This window comes from Rhinopithecus roxellana, chromosome 10, assembly GCF_007565055.1.
Source record: "Rhinopithecus roxellana isolate Shanxi Qingling chromosome 10, ASM756505v1, whole genome shotgun sequence".
Classification (NCBI taxonomy): domain Eukaryota; kingdom Metazoa; phylum Chordata; class Mammalia; order Primates; family Cercopithecidae; genus Rhinopithecus; species Rhinopithecus roxellana.
The window spans coordinates 11,152,791-11,174,864 of NC_044558.1; the positions used below are offsets into that span (position 1 = coordinate 11,152,791).

At 45.5% G+C, this 22,074-nt stretch overlaps 1 protein-coding gene across 3 annotated transcripts in view; it reads right to left on the reverse strand.

The window, feature by feature from the left end:
* A2ML1 (alpha-2-macroglobulin like 1) overlaps window positions 1-22,074 on the reverse strand; it is a 55,271-nt gene that overhangs the window by 28,961 nt on the left and 4,236 nt on the right. For all 3 annotated transcript variants that reach the window (XM_010376710.2, XM_030939268.1, XM_010376709.2), the window contains exons 4-15: window positions 17,505-17,557; window positions 12,242-12,262; window positions 11,260-11,419; window positions 10,906-10,990; window positions 9,658-9,784; window positions 8,780-8,894; window positions 7,998-8,107; window positions 5,474-5,641; window positions 3,964-4,191; window positions 2,152-2,212; window positions 1,767-1,912; window positions 269-418 (exon numbers count right to left, since the gene is read on the reverse strand). In XM_010376710.2, the coding sequence (XP_010375012.2) occupies window positions 269-418; window positions 1,767-1,912; window positions 2,152-2,212; window positions 3,964-4,191; window positions 5,474-5,641; window positions 7,998-8,107; window positions 8,780-8,894; window positions 9,658-9,784; window positions 10,906-10,990; window positions 11,260-11,419; window positions 12,242-12,262; window positions 17,505-17,557 (1,424 nt within the window). The remainder of the gene's footprint in view (window positions 1-268; window positions 419-1,766; window positions 1,913-2,151; window positions 2,213-3,963; window positions 4,192-5,473; window positions 5,642-7,997; window positions 8,108-8,779; window positions 8,895-9,657; window positions 9,785-10,905; window positions 10,991-11,259; window positions 11,420-12,241; window positions 12,263-17,504; window positions 17,558-22,074) is intronic.

The window sequence follows — 22,074 nt, forward strand, 5'->3', positions numbered from 1 at the left end:
AGTTTCTCCATGTTGGTCAGGCTGGTCTCGAACTCCCGACCTCTGGTGATCTGCCTGTCTCGGCCTCAAAAAGTACTGGGATTACAGGCGTGAGCCACCTCACCCCGCCCTCTTACCCTTTCTAACTTCATTTTTACACCAGTCTTTTTACCACCTTATGGCAGTGCATGATTTCCCTAAGACTTTCTCTCTACTGCCTGAAACCTACCTCTTAATTGTCTTCTCCATCAACTCCCTCTTCCCACTCTGTCAGCAGACAGTTACTCACAGAGCGGTTGCTCAGCTCTCTCTCCGGCCTAAGCAGTAAGACACTCTCATCCACCGCCCGGAGCGCACACAGGGATCCAGGAGCTGCCTGCAGCTGTAGCTCCACTTCTGCTCCTGGAAGCTGCTGGGAAGGGGAGAAGCCAAGGGAAACCTGGGGAAGGGAAAGGTGTAACTTGGGGATCAGGTCAGCCTGGAAAGGAGGGGAAACAACATAATTTGGGTCATCAGCAAATATGCCCCAGCTACGACATCAAACCCATTCTTTCACTTTTGTACTTATCTTTCTTTGTAAAGTCTAACTCTGCAGGACTTGTATGCCATGATGGAGTGGGGAAACGTGAGCAGCACAGTAGAAGGACAGAGAAAGTTTGTAAGACAAAAAGTAGAGAGAACATGTGGAATAACTATATAGAACATGCGACTTCCCAGTATGGCTCTTTTTTTTTTTTTTTTAAATAGAGACAGGGTCACGCCTATAATCCCAGCACTTTGGGAGGCCAAGGCAGGTGGATGACCTGAGGTCAGGAGTTCAAGACTAGCTTGGCCAACATGGTGAAACCCTGTCTCTACTAAAAATACAAAAAAAAAAAAAAAAAAAATTAGCCAGGTATGGTGGTACATATCTGTAATCCCAGCTACTTGGTAGTCTGAGGCGAGAAAATCACTTGAACACAGGAGGCAGAGGTTGCAGTGAGCCGAGATTGCACCACTGCACTCCAGCCTGGGCAATAAGAGCAAAACTCTGTCTCAAAAAAAGAAAAAAAAGAGAGAGAGACAGGGTCTTGCTCTGCAGCCTTGAACTCCTGGGCTCAAGCGATAGTCCTTCTTCTGCCTTCAGACTAGCTGGGACTACAGGTATGCATCACCACACCCAGATAATTTTTTTTTTTTTTTTTTTTGAGACAAGAGTCTCACTCTGTCATTCAGGCTGGAGTGTAATGGCGTGATCTTCGCTCACTGCGACCTCCGTCTCCTGGGTTCATGTAATTCTCCTGCCTCAGCCTCCCAAGTAGCTGGGATTACAGGCGCCCACCACCACGCTTGGCTAATTTTTGTATTTTTAGTAAAGATGGGGTTTCACCATGTTGGCCAGGCTGGCCTTGAACTCGTGACATCAGGTGATCCACCCACCTCGACCTCCCAAAGTGCTGCACACCCAGCTAATTAAAAAAATTTTTTTGTACAGACAGGATCTTGCTGTGTTGTCCACGCTGGTCTTGAACCCATGAGCTAAATAAATCCCTCTGCCTTGGCCTCCCAAAGCACTGGGATTACAGGAGTGAGCCACAGTACCTCATCCAGCATTACTTTTTAAAAGAAAAAGTAGGAGAGAGATGGATTTCAACACAAACCCCAAACATTAAAGATATAAATATAATACAACATCCAATGTCAACATTATCTTCTTTCCCTGACCTGTCTTGTCTCCAACCCCAGCACACACAAGATCTTTCTCTATGCCCAACCTTTGTCTTCACCCTTCTCCGCTACCATTTTACCTGATTGTCAAAGCACATCTCGACTGAGAACTGAATTTTGTCAGCTACAACACCTCCACTGGGGAAAATGGCATAGATCACCAGGGAAGGGTCAGGGGCCAGTCTCGAAGTGAAGGTCAGCGAGAGAGAGAAGGAGCCTTTCAGTCCTGAAAGAGAAGAGGGAATATACAGGGAAATTAGAATGCACATCCAACCTATCAATGGCATCTAACCGTATGCACTTTTCATTGAGCCAGTGCAGGCGGCATGGTGCAAGTTACTTCTCATTTTTCTCTTTTCCTGTGATGACTGTTAGTGCTCCAATTCCATTGCTTCGGTGTATAAGAATTGTTTTTTGGAATTTAAACATATCCTGTTCACTTCCAGGAAAAGCATGTACACTCACCTTTCTTCTTAGAGTTCAAGTATTTCTGCCCCTCCATCACCAAACTTCCTTTCCCTATTAACTAAAGAAGAAAAGAAAAAAATCAACCACACACAGAAGTTATAGTAATTTCACCTTGGACCAACTTCCAGAGCATCTCTGCATCCTTTCATGAGGAGAGGCTCCTTTCACTGTTCAGAGCCCAGGTCAATACCCCACCCAGCATCCACTAGCTTGACAAATGCAGGATGCTGCCAACGGGTCCTGGCGGCTCCTCCTGCAGTTGGAGGTCTGGCTGAGAACCACGCAAGTGGATGGGAGGAGTCTGACAGCATAGGAATTGTTCCACACCATAGATCGTTGTCTGCCATTTTTTGCAGATCTCCAAATTTTATTTTCTTATAATCCTTGTAACATAAAGTCAGCGAAAATCTATCCTCATAAGTGTTTTTTAATTACAGCTCAATTTAAAATTCAGTGGAAATAATTTCATCCTAAACTACCCTAAGCCCTTCTGACATTGAACCCTCTAGAGGAGAAATCTCCTCTTCTAACTCCCCATTCCTGTCCACTCTCACTTGAAACAGAACTCAGTGATCTTGTTTGTAAGCAGCCTCTCATCTCACGCTCCTGCAGGGCTCCATGGTCAGTTCCTCGGATGCCTGCCTAGCATTAGCCATTCCACATGGCTCGGCCCTAACTTCACTTTTCTCCTACACCTCCCCACACTTCGGTCCTGAAGACAGAGCCCACATTATCACCTGGACTTGTTATTTTCCACCTATCTTTTCTCTTTTCGTTGTATTACAATGATTTTTTTTTTTTTTCCACTTAATGATGACACTGAAACTATAGAAGCTGCTGCAATGATCCAGAGGAGAGAAAGTCTCTCATTGAGAGGAGGATAAGGGAACAAAGAGGCTCCAAGCCATCAAACCTGAGGTTTCCATTCTACTTCCTGACTGTCACCAAGGTGACCAGGAAAGCTGCTTATCCTTATACATTGCTTTCAGGCTACCAAGTTATGATTTTATTTCCCCAATGAGGCTGCTATCGATGTGAATTTTAACCCCATATCATCTATTTGATAATATTGACCAATGGAACACAGAATGAAATGTATCCTGGCTGGGCGTGGTGGCTCACTCCTATAGTCCCAGCACTTTGGGAGGCCAAGGTGGGTGGATCACCTGAGGTCAGGAGTTCAAGACCAGCCTGGCCAACATGGTGAAACCCTGTCTCACACAAATTAAAAAAAAAAAAAAAGTATCCTGAGTCCCATGCCCTCCCCACGCTCCCTCCCAACCACCCACTTTTTTTTGTTTTTTTTTTTTTGTCCTGGCCAGCACTATTTTCTCAGGTAATTCCTCATTTTATTTTCCCACACAATTTTCCTGTGTTCCTGCTCCGAATCTCTTTTTCCCCCCAATGCTTTCCATCTCTTACACCTATACTGGGCCATACAGTATCTCATATCTCACATGGGCATATTAAATACTTGAAATGTGCTCAGTCCAAACTGAGATACGCTTTAAGTGTAAAACACATACTGAGTTTCAAAGATTCAGTTGAAACAAGAATGTAAAATATCTATTAAAACTTTTTATATGGCTTTCATGTTAAAATGTTAATATTTTGGATATAATGGGTTAAATAAAAATACGTTTAAAATTAATGTCAACTGTTCTTTTACTTTTTTAGTGTGGCTTTAAAATTGTTTTTAATTAGATATGCATCTGCAATTCAGATAGCCTAGGTACCCTCTCTGGCTGACTCTTCTCATTCTCCTTCTTTCCCAGCATACTTTCAACCACCCCCGTTTCCTGGTCTCACATAGTAGGAGAAGCTGATCTCTTGGTCAGGGCTTGCATCAGCCGGGTCAATGTAATAATCCACCAGCACTTCCTGGGGTTGGCCACATTTCAAGGGGCTGTTGAGCCGGTGGATGCCAAGGAAGCTGTGGGTTGTGTTGTAGAAGGGTCGCAGGTGCAGGTAGGCATTTTGGTAGTAACGTGGCACTTGTTCTGGATTATATACTAAGTCTTCCATTTGAAACTTTCCCTGAGAGTGAAAGAGAGAGAGAGAATTTTAGCATGTACCCCAACCATAGAAACCCCATGGACTTGTTACGGTTTTCAAATAGAGCGCTTTCTCTTAAATCTTCACTGCCCGAGAATGGCATGTGGGTATTTCCTTAGCGGTCCAGCCAAGAATGGATAAAGAATCCATAAATGTAGTAGTGTGCAGCAATATTTTGGTATGTAGGAGAGTGACAGAAGGGCTGAATTATAGTTACTAAGTGAGGGAGAATTGTGGGTGATGTATCTTCACAGATACTCCTGGGATAGATGAACATGACTTAGATTATATAGAAATCAAAGATTATATTTCAGAGATAAGAAAGCTAGGTACAGAAGATACTAAGATTGAAAAATAACTATTTTTGAGTAATTGAGTGATGCCTAGAGTAAAGAAATAGTCAAATTAGCCACAAGGCAACTAGTATATATTTGCTTAAGTCCTGTGGTTGAACTATCTCATTAATGGCTCCAATTCCTCACACATACCCTGCACCCTTCAAGATCAACATCCGTTAGCCTGTAGTCTTCCAGTACCCTCCTAGTCTGACTGTAGGCCCACTGTGTGATTTGTTGGGAATGGGATGTTAACATATGCAATGTATAGAGGTTTGAAAAAGCCCTGAACATCAGCTTTTGCACTTGTACCTCATCACTGCCATAAGAATATACCTGGGCTAGCTGGCTCCTGCATGAGAGGTATGTGGAACACCAGCCTATGACCAGCCGATCTGCAGACAGGTCTGGAAATCAAAATCAGCAGAGCTGCCTGACTGAATGCCCCAGATGCACAAGCAGTGAATGCTTTGTGTTGCATGATACTGAAGTCTTTAGCTGTTTGATAAGAAGCATTATTGCGGCAGTTCATAATTAACACTTACAAGTTATCTAGAATCTAGAGTTCTCTTGTTTTCTGTTTTTATTAAGTAATGAGGGGAAGGGAAGGGGAAAGAGAAAGAGAAAGACTGAGTCACCTTTTCCTCCCCACTCTAACTTCATATATAGATAGGATCAGATAGAGATGGGGGTAAGTTAAAAGATGTAATAATAGAAATAGTAGTTTTATCTAAGTAAGGACTATTTATTTGATTGATATTAAAAACAGAAAGAATCTAAGGAAAACTTTTTGTCAACGGGGGAGCAGGACTTGTCAGTGAGAGAGATGTAATTCCAAGCAGAGGGGAGGATAGGAAACAGGAAAATTCTGAAGTTTTCCTTCAGGGAAGCCTTACTTTCTAGGAAGCTGGTCCTCCATCCATGCTTACCTCCAGAGAAACATCTGCCCCATTCCAACTGGATGTATCCACCGTAAAGGGAGCCAGGCCATCGTTGTCAGTAACCAGGGTCTGGCTGAAGGTTTCGTTTGTGCCATAAATCACCAGAAACACTAGATGGTTCTTGAGGAGGGAGTCATCATGGCCCCTAACTCTTATCTGAAGGACAAACATCATTAGGGATTAGAATTAGGTTTGGAGTAAGCTTGAGTATGAGGTGAAGTGGAATATTAGGCTGGTGCAAACTAATTGCAGTTTTGGCACTAAAAGTAGTAACAGAATTTCTAAGAATACATTTCAGGAAAGAGTCCTGAAAAAGATAAATGTGATTCTAGCTCTTGAACTAGGATCTGTGAAGAACTGAAAAACAAACAGAAGTAACAGCCCAGGGCCAAACTAGATTTGCCCGGTGGCTAATGAAACTCTAGGGCTCTTCATTTGCACAGGCTCCTTCAAAGTTTCTGCACACTGTTTTTGGTTTCTTTTTTCTCTCCTTCCTTCTTTTCTTTTTTTGAGATGGAGTCTCCCTCTGTCACCAAGGCTGGAGTGCAGTGGGACGATCTTGGCTCACTGCAACCTCTCTACCTCCGGGGTTCAAGCGATTCTCCTGCATCAGCCTCCCAAGTAGCTGGGACTACAGGCGTGCACCACCACACCCAGCTAATTTTTGTATTTTTAGTAGAGACAGGGTTTCACCATGTTGGCCAGCTCGTGATCCACCCACCTCGGCCTCCCAAAGTGCTGGGATTACAGGCATGAGCCACTGTGCCCAGCCTATTTTGCTTTCTTTTTCTTAAAGAGAATCCCCTACCCTCCCAAATTGTGTAATCCTTAGGCTCTAGAAATAATTTGCACCCATCCTTGGTCTGGAGAAACGATAACTGAGGAATAAATGCATCTCTATATGTGCAATATTACTGTGTGGACCAGTTGTACAAGAAGTAAAAAAACATAAGCTGAATGAGGGGGAAATTCAGTTAGATATCAGAAAGAAAACACTAACAAAGAAAATTTAATTATTTATTTGTCTTTTTTTTTTTTTTTGAGACAGTCTCACTCTGTCGCCCAGGCTGGAGAGCAGTGGCATGATCTTAGCTCACTGCACCCTCTGCCTCCTGGGTTCAAGCAACTCTCATACCTCAGACTCCCAAGTAGCTGGGATTACAGGCATGCGCCACCATGCCTGGCTAATTTTTTTTTTTTTTTTTTTTTTTTTTGAGACGGAGTCTCACTCTGTCGCCCAGGCTGGAGTGCAGTGGCCAGATCTCAGCTCACTGCAAGCTCCGCCTCCCGGGTTCACGCCATTCTCCTGCCTCAGCCCCCCGAGTAGCTGGGACTACAGGCGCCCACCACCTCGCCCGGCTAGTTTTTTGTATTTTTAGTAGAGACGGGGTTTCACCATGTTAGCCAGGATGGTCTCGATCTCCTGACCTCGTGATCCGCCCGTCTCAGCCTCCCAAAGTGCTGGGATTACAGGCTTGAGCCACCGCGCCCGGCAGCCTGGCTAATTTTTGTATTTTTGGTAGAGACAGGGTTTCGCCATGTTGGCCAGGGTGGTCTCGAACTCTTGGCCTCAAGTGATCTGCCCACCTCAACCTCCCAAAGTGCTAGGACTACAGACGTGAGCCACCATACCCTGCCAGAAATTTAAAAATCTCTAAAGAAAATTGCTGATCGGACACAGTGGCTCACTCCTGTAATCCCAGCACTTTGGGAGGCCCAGGTGGGCAGATCACCTGAGGTTGGGAGTTCGAGACCAGCCTGACCAACATGGAGAAACCCCATCTCTATTAAAATACAAAATTACATGCCTGTAATCCCAGCTACTTGGGAGGCTGAGGCTGGAGAATCACTTGAACCTGGGAGGTGGAGGTTGCGGTGAACAGAGATCGCGCCATTGCACCTCCAGCCTGGGTAACAAGAGCGAAACTCTGTCTCAAAACAAAAACAAAAACAAAAACAAAAATAAAACAAAAACAAACAAACAAAAAAAACAGAAAGAAAAAGGAAACTGCTTAAAAAGCTATACATGGCTGTCAAGGAAAGTTTCATATTAACCTTGCCTAGATGCAGGAGACCGGGCTGGACGATTTCTCTAGAAACCCTGTAGCTCTTAAATACAAAGATTTAGACATTAGAAGATCAGCCCCTGGCATTAGAAAGACCCCTAAACTGGCATTAATATTCAAGGTGCTTCTCCTATGGGATTAGGGGCAGCACAGCACAGGGAGTGGAGACTGTATACCCCGGAGGCAGGCTTCCTGGATTTGGTCATAGTTCCCACCTATTTGCTGATAACCTTGGAAAAATCACTTAGCCTCTGTTACCTGTCTCGTTACCCATAAAACGGGGCCAATATGGTGTCTGCCTCATTGCATTATTGTAAAGATTAAAGTGAATACGCGTAAAGTACTTGGAACAGCGCTAAGTTAGCTATGTGGCTATGGCTGCAGGAAGGAGGTAAGGTAGATGGTTACGCATTTTTTTGTCTCTGCAGAGAAAAGTTTTAACATACCTTCCCACTGAAGGGGAAATTGGGATGGTAAAAATTGCTGGTGTCTTCAAAGGTCATTGATCCCATTTGTGGAGAAATGTAGATATTCTGAGTGGCATTGGCCTCCACGCCTGCAGAGGGAAACCAGACGTATAAAGATCTAGGCACCTGATATTCTCATCTTCGTGTTTAATGTCAAGTCTCTGAGAGAATGGCAGCAGAGGGATGAAGTTGAATGTATTTCTGGCCAAAGATCCAAACCAACTTCACCTCCCCAATCTTTTGGAGAAGTATGTAGTATTTCTTATAGACGGCAAGATGGGATCTGGCATTTCCCCTTGACTAGGAACCAGGAACCAGGAACAAGTTACCACCCAAACACTCAAGAGAGGAGGTCTTGTATCCTTGGAGTAATTATCTGTCCCTGGGACCAGCCCTTTTTCTTTCGCTTTTCTTTTCTTTTTTCTTTTTTTTTTTTTTTTTTGAGATAGTCTCCCTCTGTCTCCTAGGCTGGAGTGCAGTGGCCTGATCTCGACTCACTACAACCTCTGCCTCCCGGGTTCAAGTGATCCTCCTGCCACAGCCTCCTGAGTAGCTGGGACTACAGGCGTCCGTCACCACTTCTGGCTAATTTTTGTATTTGTATTAGAGATGGGGTTTCACCGTATTGGCCAGGCTGGTCTTGAACTCCTGACCTTGTGATCTGCCCACCTCGGCCTCCCAAAGTGCTGGGATTACAGGCTTGAGCCACCGCGCCCAGCCTCTTTCACTTTTCTTAATGAGCCAAGGAGTACCCTGCTTACCTGTCCCTTCCTCCACAACAGTAGCCACAATATTGATTTGATGGTTGTATGCATATCCAATGAGGTCAAAGGTGGCCATGTCCACAGGTGCTGAGAAGCATCCTGTTTTGTCAGTCTAGTGAGGCGATCAGAGACAGAAATAGAGAGCAGATGAGGAATATAATCTCTATGTCCATTTAATAATGTTCTGTAGAAGGAAATAATTTCTCATCTCCACACTTTAGTTTCTAATATAGAAAAACTCTCCTCCAACATGAAGTATACACTTGCACATAGATAATCATGAAATGACTTTGAAGCTTCAAGATTTGGGAAAGGGAAAAAGAAATGACTTAAAAACTGGAAAATTGTATCTTACAGGGGTTTAGGTAAATTTCTTGGTTCCAAGGCAGACTCTAAAAGACTCCCTGTTGAGGATAAGGAAACCTGCTTTGTTCTTTGGAACTGGGATAATAATTCTGGGAAATGATTTCTACTTTGGGCTGTTTACCACTTTTCTAGATTGTTGCTTTCTTACTCTTTAGGACATGTGGATAGGTTCTTTTTTTGGTGGAGGGGGTGGGAGGGACAGAGTCTCGCTTTGTCACCCAGGCTGGAGTGCAGTGGCAACATCTCAGCTCATTGCAACCTCTGCCTCCCAGGTTCAAGCGATTCTCCTCTCTCAGCCTCCGAGTAGCTGGGATTACAGGCGCATGCCACCATGCCCAGCTAATTTTTTGAATTTTTAGTAGAGATGGGGTTTCACCATATTGGTCAGGCTGGTCTCAAACTCCTGACCTCGTGATCCGCCCGCCTCGGCCTCCCAAAGTGCTGGGATGACAGGCGTGAGCCATCGCGCCTGGCCGATAGGTTCCTTTTTTTACCTGTCATTTACTCACCTGTCCAGAGAAGTTCCTGCATTTGTCAGGTAGCTGTGCCCGTTCCACCTCTCGATACCAGTAAGTATTTGCCTTCTGACACACAGATACCTGCACTGCCCCTAGCATGGGCTTTCCATAGGTGTACCTAGCCAAGAAAAGCATGGGGGGTCAGAGTTGGGAAATTCCACTCGAGATCCGGCTCTTCCTCTGAACACCACTTCTTTCTTCTCACACTCCAGCCTCTGAAAGAAAGCTCTGACAATCCAGGCCAGTGTGGTGGCTTACGCCTGTAATCCCAAAACTTTGGGAGGCTGAGGCAGGTGGATCACTTGAGGCCAGGAGTTCAAGACCAGCCTAGGCAACATGGCAAGACCCTGTCTCTACTAAAAATATAAAAATTTGCTGGGCATGGTGGCTCACACCTGTAATTCCAGCTTCTCCAGGAGGATGAGGCAGGAGAATTGCTTGAACCCAGGAAATGGAGGTTGCAGTGAGCCGAGATCGCCTCACTGCACTCCAGCCTGGGTGACAGAGTGAGACTTTGTCTCAAAAAAAAAAAAAAATAAAAATAAAGAAAGAAAGAAAGAAAGCTCTAATAATCCTACGTTTTCTAGTCTTCTTTTCCTTCCCTACTTTACTCAGTCTTAGAGTAGATCCACTCCACAATTAGCACCATCCTAAGGATGAAAACAGTATCTTTCTTTCTCCTGATCCCTATTTATCTATGGGATTCAATATTGTGTCTTGTAAAGACTAAATCAATACTGTCTGAGTGAGCAGTGGGAGAAAAAGAACAGAAACACAACTATATATGTTATTGGCTGGGCGCGGTGGCTCACGCCTGTAACCCTGGCACTTTCGGAGGCCGAGGCGGGTGGATCACCTGAGGTCAGGAGTTCAAGACCAGCCTGGCCAACATGGCAAAACCCCATCTCTACTAAAAATTCTAACATTAGCCAGGCATGGTGGCGCATGCCTGTAATCCCAGCTTCAAGAGGCTGAGGCAGGAGAATCGCTTGAACCCGGGAGGCGGAGGTTGCAGTGAGAGGAGATCGCACAATTGCACTCCAGCCTGGACAATAAGAGTGAAACTCTGTCTCAAAAAAAAAAAAAAAAAAAAAAAAGTTCTGGGATAAGTCATGACTCTGAATTACATAAAATGCCCCAAGTTTTGGCCCCCCCATAATCCCTTTCCCCGTGTAATTCCTTCATCACGTCTCTTGATACATCTTTAATCTCCACCAGATCTCAAGCTTCTGCTCTTACCTACAACAAATTTTTACTAAGAAAGATTCCTGCATCATTGATAACTCCTTGGGTTCCACCACTTCCATCTTAAACTTCGGCAGCACTGAAGAGAGTAAAAGGAGAAATGCAAAAAGAATTGGAGGAGGACGCAGTCAGACAGACAGTGAGCAGAGGGGTATAAATACAGTGAGAATTAAATTAACGGATCTAACGAAGGAGGCATTATTTAGGTAGAATTCTCCTGAAGTAATTAGTTGGTTTAGCATCGATTCAAAAATGAATAAATAATCCTTTCCCAGAGTAGATTTTACCTTTGCTGATTTTAAGATGAGGTTATGCCCAGTACTTTGGCCTGTCCATTCCCCCACCTACCATATTCCTCCACACTGAAAGTGCCAAAGGTCTTGCCCTCAGCCACTGCCACAGTGTAGGTGCCCAGCATTGCTTCTGGTGCCAGTTGGAAGGACAGGTCTACAATGCCTTGCTCAGGTGCCACTTCCAGCCACTGTGCAATCCTGTTGCTGTTTGGATCCTGTCCAACAGAGAAACTGCATGATGTGCCTGCCTGTTCACTTCCCACTCTACACTGCAAAACGCAGGTAAAGAAGCAAAAGGCAGGTAAAGAACCCCACCCATTGTTCAAGACCCCTGTGATCTGTGTCCAGGAAGAGTAGCTCCCTGTGTTATTTATAACTTTCTTTATGACTGAATGAGGTAAATATTTCTACAGATCCAGCCCCCATTTAGGAGGAAATTTTGTGGATTTTAATGATCACACTGAGTCCTCTAAAGTGTTATCTCCAGTTTCAGAAAGTAGGACCCGGGATGTCATTTACAAAGAATATTTACTCTCTTTCTGGTCCCTATTAGGGGACAAGGCTGAGGAAATTGATTGTAAGATACCTAAAAAATGGGTGATTGAATGGAGAAATGGAGGAGATATTGTGGATATATCGCCCTCTAGATCCTTTCCTTTAAAACACTTCTCACAGGTGTTTATGTTATCATGTACCTATTGAGAATGCCTATGGCAAGGGCTGTTACCTTAGACTAAGGGGAGCACAGAACCAAGCCTGGTTAAGTTGGCTGGGCACAGAGAAGTTAGGGGAATGAGAGAGCGGTGTGGTCATTACAGAGGCTGGTGTCCTTGTCTACTGAAATGTAGTTGTGAGAGACCAGGAGGGCAGAGGCGAGAGAACAGGCACAACTTAGGTGGATGTGGGTGCTTGGTGCTGGGCAGTCATGGGGCTCTGGGCCAAGATCTCAGAGTTGTTTCTGTCTTCAAGGTTTACCACCAAATTCTCATTCTTCCTCTTCCTCAACTGACAGGGAAGAGAAAGAAACTTCCACTTACCTGTAGTTCCACCATGGAGTACTGAAAAGGAAAACCAGATAATGCAGGTTAAAGAAGGGTGACAGCAATAAGAGTAAGTATGCTGAAAGCAAAAGTTCACAAAGAATTCTTCATTTCCCTCTTGCCCATTTCTTCATTTCTTCCTTTCTAAATGGCTCTTTTGTGCCCTGAAAAGAATAACAATGGAGGCACAGACTTCTTGGGAGGGAAACACGGCAGGAGGAGGGGAAGAGTGGGGCCAGGAATCTCAAAGGAATTGCCAGTCTCCAAAAGATCTGAAGAACTGGAGCATCAGACCAGTCTCAGTGCCCTGTGACTGAGCTCTTGCACAAAAACATGCCTAAAAGAAGTATTAGCACCAGGGGGTTCCTCAATGTTTAAACCTCTTCTTGGTAGCCAACCATCTCCTGACCTCTTCCTCTACCATCTAAATGCTTGTGGGCAGGAACCTTACTTTCTTTTCTTTCTTTCTTTCCTTTTTTTTTTTTTTTTTTGAGATGGAGTCTTGCTGTGACACCTAGGCTGGAGTGCAGTGGCGCGATCTCGGCTCACTGCAAGCTCTGCCTCCCGGGTTCAAAGGATTCTCCTGCCTCAGCCTCCCAAGTAGCTGGGATTACAGGTGCCCACCACCACACCTGGTTAATTTTTGTATTTTTTTTAGTAGAGATGGGGTTTCACCATGTTGGCCAGGCTGGTCTCGAACTCCTGACCTCAGGTGATCTGCCTGCCTTGGCCTCCCAAAGTGCTGGGATTACAGGCTGAGCCACTGTGCCCAGCCCAGGAACCTTACTTTCAAGTATTGCAAATAATTATTTTTAAAATTGTTTGAAATAGTTCCATTGGAGAATCACGTATCAGTTTCCTCAAGACAGTAGTTGCTAAAAAGATGCATGAGACTGAAAGCTGGAATTTAGTGAATAGCAGGAGAGGGGCTCAGAGAGAGTGCAAAGGTATTCAAAAGAGAAGACCAGTTTGGATCTAACTTAGAAAGAAGAGAATGAAATCAAGACAGTGCTTGATTTTTTTATTCTTGGGCCAAGTACCATGTGATGCCAACCAGTGAAGAAGCTGAACCACTAAATACAATTATCAGCCTCGATATTAGGGATAATGGCAATTCTTAAAAAAAAAAAAAAGTCAAAAAATAAGGAGATATAAGGATCAAGATGAACTAGGACTTCCACAAACCTGGGCTATATAAACATCAGAGGAGAATATCACTAATATTCTTATAGATTTCCATAAATCAAAACAAAACAAACAAACAACAACAACAACAAAAAACACTTGTTTAGGCCGGGCACTGTGGCTCACACCTGTAATCCCAGCACTTTGGGAGGCTGAGGAAGGTGGATCACCTGAGGTCAGGAGTTCAAGACCAGCCTGGCCAACATGGTGAAACCCCATCTCTACTAAAAATACAAAAATTAGCCGGACATGGTGGCACATGCCTGTAACTCCAGCTACTCCGGAGGCTGAGGCAGGAGAATCACTTGAATCCAGATAGTGGAGGTTGCTTGAACTGAGATCATGCCACTGCACGCCAGCTTGGGCGACAAAGTGACTCAAACACAAAATACAAAACAACAATGACAAAAAACACTTAGATAACAAAGTACTTTTCTCACACAGGGATCAAGAATCAGGAAAGACATCAGTTGGCCAGAAATAGGCTCTGGAAGAAAATAAGTGTTTCACTAGGAAAGTAACATTTCTGAGGCCAGTCATGGTGGCTCACGCCTATAATCCCAGCACTTTGGGAGGCTGAGGCGGGCAGATCACATGAGGTCAGGAGTTTGAGACCAGCCTGACCAACATGGTAAAACCACATTTCTACTAAAAATACAAAATTAGCCAGATGTGGTGTTACGTTCCTGTAAACCCAACTACTTGGGAGGCTGAGGCGGGAGAATCCTTTGAACCCAGGAGGTGGAGGTTGCAGTGAGCTGAGATCCCGCTACTGCACTCCAGCCTGGGCAACACAGCGAAACTCCGTCTCAAAAAAAAAAAAAAAAAAAGAAAAGAAAGTAACATTTTCGACTGGAAGTTGCCTGGAGTTTCTGAATAACTGAGTATAGCAATCAAGTTAGACAGGGTTAGTTAATATCAGGCTTACTTTACTTGTTTGGGGATAGAATATTGTGCTGTGTAAATGAAACTGACTTTGCAAAATTAAAACTGAGGGAATTATGACAGTCAAAGGAATCAGACCTAACTGACACTACCTTGCTTCTAAGTGGTTCCACTCGTCTCACCTTAGGTACCCCCACTACGGCCCCTCTCAGCAGGAAGAAGCTAGAGTAATTGACAGGCTTTTCCCATCTTCATAGCCCACACCTTAAGATTAAGGTGTTATAAAACCCAAAGGGAGGAACTGAAGCCGCCTTTGCAAAATTAGAACTGAGGAAATTGTGACAGTGAAAGACGTCAGACCTAACCGACTCCATCTTGCTTCTAACTTTTAAGCTGTCCTTGTGGATTCCTGGGCGTAGGCCGAACTAACTGTGGGAAGGAATTCAGTTCGTGGTTTGACTCTGAAACAAAATTGGTAACAGCCCTTTCCCAAAAAGACCCCCTTCTTGCCTGGGGACCAGTCTGCCTTTGCAGGGCTAACAAATTAGCTACAAGATTAGAAATTACAGTTTAGGGGTCATGCAGCCTCTGGCTCCAAGAGTCTGAACCTCCTCAAATTGCTCCTGGGGATAGCATCACTATTGTAAAACCTAAAATCAGTGCCCGAGATGTTTTCAGACCCTGCATTCAGTGGATCAGCTGACACCACCCAGACCAGTAATCTGGCTCAACCAGTTCTGCCATCCTGCCCAGGAGGAGGAAGACAGCAAGAAAACCTCACTTTGACCATCTATGACTCCATCTCCAACCTAACCAATCAGCACTCCCCACTTCCCAAGCCCCTGCCTGCCAAATTATCTTTAAAAACTCTGATTTCCAAATGCTCAGAGAGACTGATGTAAGTAACAATAAAACTCCAGTCTCCCGCACAGCCGGTCTGCGTGCGTTACTCTTTCTTCATTGCAATTCCCCTGTCTTGATAAATCGGCTCTGTCTAAGCAGCAGGCAAGGTGAACCCATTGGGTGGTTACAAAAACACAATTTTTATTCTAGATTTCTTGGTAAAATTCCTTTTGTTAATCTCTGTGTTTCAACTGAATTTGGAGGGAGGGCTTGGCTAGAGAAATAGAGCGGGGAGGAAGGAATAATTTTACAAGAGAAAGAGAGCCTAACTACGGAAATCAGAACACCTGGAAGTAATCCCGCATCATTTGAGCAAAGGAACTATACCCTAACGGGGGTAGTTAATGAGATCAACCCTGAGGGTAAGTGAGTCTAAAATAGTGCTGCTGTGGGCCACACTTTGAACCCGGCACTTCCTTGTTGCAGCTCTAGAGAAAACAGTCTGTTAAGAAATAAGTACTCAGGCCAGGTGCGGTGGCTCAGGCCCATAATCCCAACACTTTGGGAGACTGAAGTGAGAGAGCCCAGGAATTCAAGACCAGCCTGGGCAACAAGGTGAGACCCCCATCTCTACAAAAAATAAAATAATTAGCCAGGTGTGGTAGTGCACACCTGTGGTCCCAGCTACTGGGGAGACTGAGGTGGGACGATTACTTGAACCCAGGGCAGAGTCAAAGCTGCAGTGAGCCATGACTGTGCCACTGCACTCCAGCCTAGGCAACAGAATGAGACCTTGTCTTATAAATGTTAAAAAAAAAAAAAAAAAAAAAAGGTAAGAAATAAGTACTCAACATTATACTGAACTCCTACAAAAGAAAAGCTACAGGTGATGGGAAGAAGGAACTAAAAGGAAATCTATATTGGGAAAGAGAGTAGTGTGTAAGGCATTACTAATCATAACAAGATAATAACTTCCCTGCACAGAGGGAAAGGAAACAGCAGCTCTGAGAACATGGAGATGGAAAATGGAAATCATGCTTTCTCTATGTTTATCTCTAAAAGTTTCATTTGAACACACAGGCTGTGACAGAAGAGGAAGAAAGCAGGGTGTCTGGGAGATAAGTATCTCAGAAGCATGTAGAAATGACACCTGTTCCAACTTGAGATCAAACCTATTAAAAGACTTATGATTCGGCCGAGCGCGGTGGCTCAAGCCTGTAATCCCAGCACTTTGGGAGCCCGAGACGGGCGGATCACGAGGTCAGGAGATCGAGACCATCCTGGCTAACACGGTGAAACCCGTCTCTACTAAAAAATACAAAAAACTAGCCGGGCGAGGTGGCGGGCACCTGTAGTCCCAGCTACTCGGGAGGCTGAGGCAGGAGAATGGTGTAAACCCGGGAGGCGGAGCTTGCAGTGAGCTGAGTTCCGGCCACTGCACTCCAGCCCGGGCGACAGAGCGAGACTCCGTCTCAAAAAAAAAAAAAAAAAAAAAAAAAAAGACTTATGATTCTAGGGATGGGGAGTCCAAGGAAAAGTCAAATATTCGCTAAACGTTGCTACCTTTTAACCTTTGGCATATATTTATTTAATGTTGCCTTAAGATAATTACCTACTTTGTAAATTATTTTGCCTCATAGAAACAGAGGGGAAGCGGACATTCTTTTTGCCTTAAAAAGCAAAAACAAAAACAAAACCAAAAAAAAAAAAAACTTTTTTCAGTCCTGAAGAGAAGCTCTTGAAGTTTGTGAAAACTCTTAAAATGAAAGGGGGCTGAGCTACAGCTCTTGTCTGTAATCCCAGCACTTTGGGAGGCCGAGGTGGGTGGAACACTTGAGGTCAGGAGTTTGAGACCAGCCTGGCCAACACGGTGTAACCCTGTTTTTACTAAAAATACAAAAATTAGCCGGGCGTGGTGGCGCGCGCCTGGAATCCCAACTACTCAGGAGGCTGAGGCAGGAGAATTGCTTGAACCCAGGATGGGGAGGTTGTAGTGAGCTGAGGTCACACCACTGCACTCCAGCCTGGGCCACAGAGCGAGACTTTGTCTCTAAATAAACAAATAAATAAAATAAAATGACAAGGAGAGTAACCATCTCTCAAGAACCTGATTGATGTGTAGATACTGAAGCTGAGAACTGGTTACCTCTGCTTATTCCTAGGCTGATTTAGGCTAGCTCCCTGAGGCTAGTCCAGCACTTCCAGTCCCACACGCACAGCAGTCTCCAACCCAGAGGGCCTTGGCTTGCCAAACCCAGGCTGAGAGGACTTCCGCCTTGGAGAGAATCTCTCATCCTTTTCCCTAGTCTCTCAGTCTGCGCCACTCCCTTTCCTCCTCCCAACTCACCTTGTCATTCACTGGAACAAAGTTGCTATCCATGGTGACAATGCGGAAATACACTGGAAGGAAACAGGCATCGTTAGCAAAGGGGCTGTTTCCTGGCTCAGAATTTTCTTTTTTTTTTTTTTTGAAACAGGGTCTCACTCTGTCACCCAGGTTGGAGTGCAGTGGCACAACCATGGCTCACTGCAGCCTCAAACTCCTGGGCTCAAGTGATTCTCCCACCCCAGGCTCCAGAATAGCTGGGACCACAGGCAGGCGCCACCACACTCGGCTAATTTTTGTAGAGACAGGGTTTCACCATGTTGGCCAGGCTGGTCTCCGAACTCCTGACCTCAGGTGATCCACCTGCCTTTGGCCTCCCAAAGTGCTGGGATTATAGGCGTGAGCCACCGCGCCCGGCTTCCTGCTCAGAATCTTTCCTCCATCCCTCCTCCTTCCTCACACATGCTCTGAGTCAGCAAAACCCCAACAGGTTTTACTATTTTACAAAACCTACTCTGAGAGTGAGGTAAAGCCCAAACACAGGCCTGGAGCCCAGGAGGCAGAGCAAGAGGCAGAATAGAAGCCTCCATTGACCACCCTCCTCATCCCCCACAGGAACACTAGACTGAACAACTGTCCACACAAAACGGCACCGTCCTAAGAACCCAAAATCAGATGAGTGATCACAGTGCCTGGTTTTAACTTCATATCACTGAAAGAGGCACTGAAGAGGGTAGAAAAGACATACTTGAATTGCGGATACACCCCCCGCCCCCATCCCCCAGCAGTGACTGTGTGGCACAGAGACAGAATCCATGAACTTGAGGGAGGGAGAGCACTTCAGTGACTGTGGGACTTGGCATTGGAACTCAGTGCTGCTCAGTCACAAGGGAAAGCACGCAGGGCAGAACTCAGCCAGCGTCCATGGAGGGAGCATTTAGACCAGCCTCAGCCAGCGGTGAATTGCCCGTCCCAGCAGTTGGGAGCGGAGTTCCGATTAGCCCCTGGGGCTCTGAATAGTCAGCAGTGATAGCTGCGCAGTACTTGTCATGGACCTTGGGTGAGACTCAGAGACACGCTGGCTTCCAGTGGTTCAGCACGTTCCCAGCTGTGGTGACTATGGGGAGGGGCTCCTTCTACTCGAGAAAAGGAGAGGGAAGAGTCAAGGGGACTTTGCCTGCAGCTTAGGTAGCAGCTCAGCCACAGTGGGGTAGAGTACCAAGCAGGCTCTTGGGGTCCCCAGTTACAGGCCGTGGCTTTTGGATGGCATTTCTGGACCTGCTGTTTGTCAGAGGAGAGCTTACTGCTCTGAAAAAAGAGTCCCAGGCCAGGCACCGTTCACCACCAGCTGACTAAGAGCCCTTGAGCCTCGAGAGAACACTAGAAGTATCCGGGCAGTACTCGTTGTGGGCCTGGAGTAGTGGTGGCCACAGGGAGAGACTCCTCTGTGGAAAGGGGAAGGAAGAGTGGGAAGGACTTTGTCTTGTGGCTTTGGTGTCAACTCAGCTGCAGTAGAACAGAACACCAGGTAGATTCCTAAGGTTTCTAACTCTAGGCCCTGGCTAGCAGATAACATCTCTGGACCTTCCCAGGGTCATGGGGAACTCACCACCCTGAAGGGGAGGACAACAAGCGTGGCTGGCTTTATCACCTGCTGACGGTAGAGCCCTAGGGCCTTAAGCAAACACAGGCAGTAGCCAGGTACTGGTTACCACAGGCCTTGGGTGAGACACAGGACAGTGCTGGCTTCGGATATGACCCAATGCAGTCCCAATACTGGTGGCCACAGGGGTGCTTGTGTCACCCCTCTCTCCAGGCAGCTCAGGACAAAGAGAGAAACTCTGTTTTGGAGAAAGTAAGGGAAGAAAACAAGAATCTCCACTTGGTAATCTGGAATTCTTCCAGATCTTATCCAAGACCATCAAGGAGTTACCTCTACGAGCCTTCAAGAGCCACAGAGATACTGAGCATGGGGTCCTCCCTAATGCAGATGCACTGCAGAGTCCAGAAACTTAGATTGCAACACCCAGGGCCCTTCAAATACCTGGAAAGTCTGCCCAAGAAGGACAGGTACAAACAAGTCCAGAATACAAAGACTACAATAAATACGTAACTCTTCAATGCCCAGCCACCAATGAACATCCACATCAAGACCATCTTGGAGGCCGGGCGCCGTGGCTCAAACCTGTAATCCCAGCACTTTGGGAGGCCGAGACGGGCAGATCACGAGGTCAGGAGATTGAGACCATCCTGGCTAACATGGTGAAACCCCGTCTCTACTAAAAAAATACAAAAAACTAGCTGGGTGCAGTGGCGGGCGCCTGTAGTCCCAGCTACATGGGAGGCTGAGGCAGGAGAATGGAGTGAACCCAGGAGGCGGAGTTTGCAGTGCGCGGAGATCGTGCCACTGCACTCTAGCCTGGGCGACAGAGCAAGACTCCGTCTCAAAAAAAAAAAAGCCATCTTGGAAAAAATTACCTCACCAGATGAACTAAATAAGGCACCAGCAACCAATCTCGGAGAAACAAAGAGAGTGATCTTTCAGATCAAGAATTCAAAATAGCTGTTTTGAGGAAACTCAACAAAGTTTTAGATAACACAGAGAAGGAATTCAGAATCCTATCAGATAAATTTAACAAAGAGATTGAAATAATATTGAAAAATCTAGCAGAAATTGTGGAGCTGAAAAAAATCAATTCACATACTGACCAATGCATTAGAGTGTCTTAACAGTAGAATAGATCAAGCAGAAGAAAGAATTAATAAGCTTGAAGACAGGCTTTTTAGAAATATACAGTCAGGCTGGACCTGGTGGCTCACACCTGTAACCCCAACACTTTGGGAGACCAGGGCGGGCAGATTACCTGAAGTCAGGAGTTCGAGACTAACCTGGCCTCAAAACCCCATCTCTACTAAAAATACAAAAATTAGCTGGGCCATAGTGGCACGCACCTGTAATCCTAGCTACTCAGGAGGCTGAGGCAGGAGAATCCCGGGAGGCGAAGGTTGCAGTGAACCAAGATCGCACCACTGCACTCCAGCCTGGGTGACAGAGGGAGACCCTGTCTCAAAAAGAAAAGAAAAGAAAAAAAAAAAAGACCAATCTGGCCAACATAGTGAAACCCTATCTCTACTAAAAACACAAAAATTTGGCTGGGTGTGGTGGCTCACACGTGTAATCCTAGCACTTTGGGAGGCAGAGGCAAGGCAGGTGGATCACCTGAGGTTAGGAGTTTGAGACCAGCCTGGCCAACATGGTGAAACCCTGTCTTAAAAGTACAATAATTAGCTGGGCATGGTGGCGGGCGTCTGTAATCCCAGCTACTTGGGAGGCTGAGGCAGGAGAATTGCTTGAACCCAAGAGACGGAAGTTGTAGTGAGCGGAGATTGCGCCACTGTACTCCATCCTGGGGGATAGAGTGAAACTCCTTTTCAAAACAAAACAAAACAAAACAATAAAAATACCCAGTCAGGGGAGAAAAAAGAAAAAGGAATGAAGCATGCCTACAAGATCTATAAAAATAGCCTCAAAAGAGCAAATCTAAGAGGTATTGAATTTTGGCCGGGCACAGTGACTCACGCCTGTAATCCCACACTTTGGGAAGCTGAGGCAGGTGGATCACCTGAGGTCGGGAGTTCAAGACCAGCCTGGCCAACATGGAGAAACCCCGTCTCTACTAAAAATATAAAATTAGCCAGGCATGGTGGTGCAGGCCTGTAATCCCAGCTACTCAGGAGGCTGAGGCAGGAGAATCACTTGAACCCGGGAGGCAGAGGTTGCAGTGAGCCAAGATCACGCCATTGCACTCCAGCCTGGGGAACAAGAGAGAAACTCCGTCTCAAAAAAAAAAAAAAAAAAAAAAAAAAAAGAGGTATTGACTTTAAAGAGGAGGTAGAGAGAGAAATAAAATGGAAAGTTTATTCAAAGTGAAAATAACAGAGAACTTTACAAACCTAGAGAAAGATATCAATATTATTATTATTATTATTTGAGACAGTCTTGCTCTGTTGCCCAGGTTGGAGTGCAGTAGTGTGCTCTTGGCTTACTGGGACCTCTGCTTCCCTGGGTCAAGTGATTCTCCTGCCTCAGTCTCCCCAGTAGCTGGGATTATAGGCATGGGCCACCATGCTTGGCTAATTTGATATTTTTAGTAGAGACGGGGTTTTGCCATGTTGGCCAGGCTGGTCTCGAACTACTCACCTCAAGTGATTTGCCCACCTCAGCCTCCCAAAGTGCTGGGATTACAAGCATGAGCCACCGAGCCCAACTGAGAAAGATTATCAATATTAAGTACAAGAAGATTATAGAACACCAAGCAGATTTAACCCAAATGAGTCTACCTCAAGACATTTAATAATCTCCAAACATCAAGGAATTAAAAAACATCACGGAATTAAAAAAAAATCCTAAAAGTGCAAAGCAACAGACGTAGTGGCTTACACATGTAATCCCAGCAGTTTGGGAGGCCAAGTGGGGAGGATAACTTGAGGTCAGGAGTTGAAGACCAGCCTGGCTAACAGGCAAAACCCTGTCTCTACTAAAAATACAAAAATTAGCCAGGCATGGTGGTGCTCACCTGTAATCCCAGCT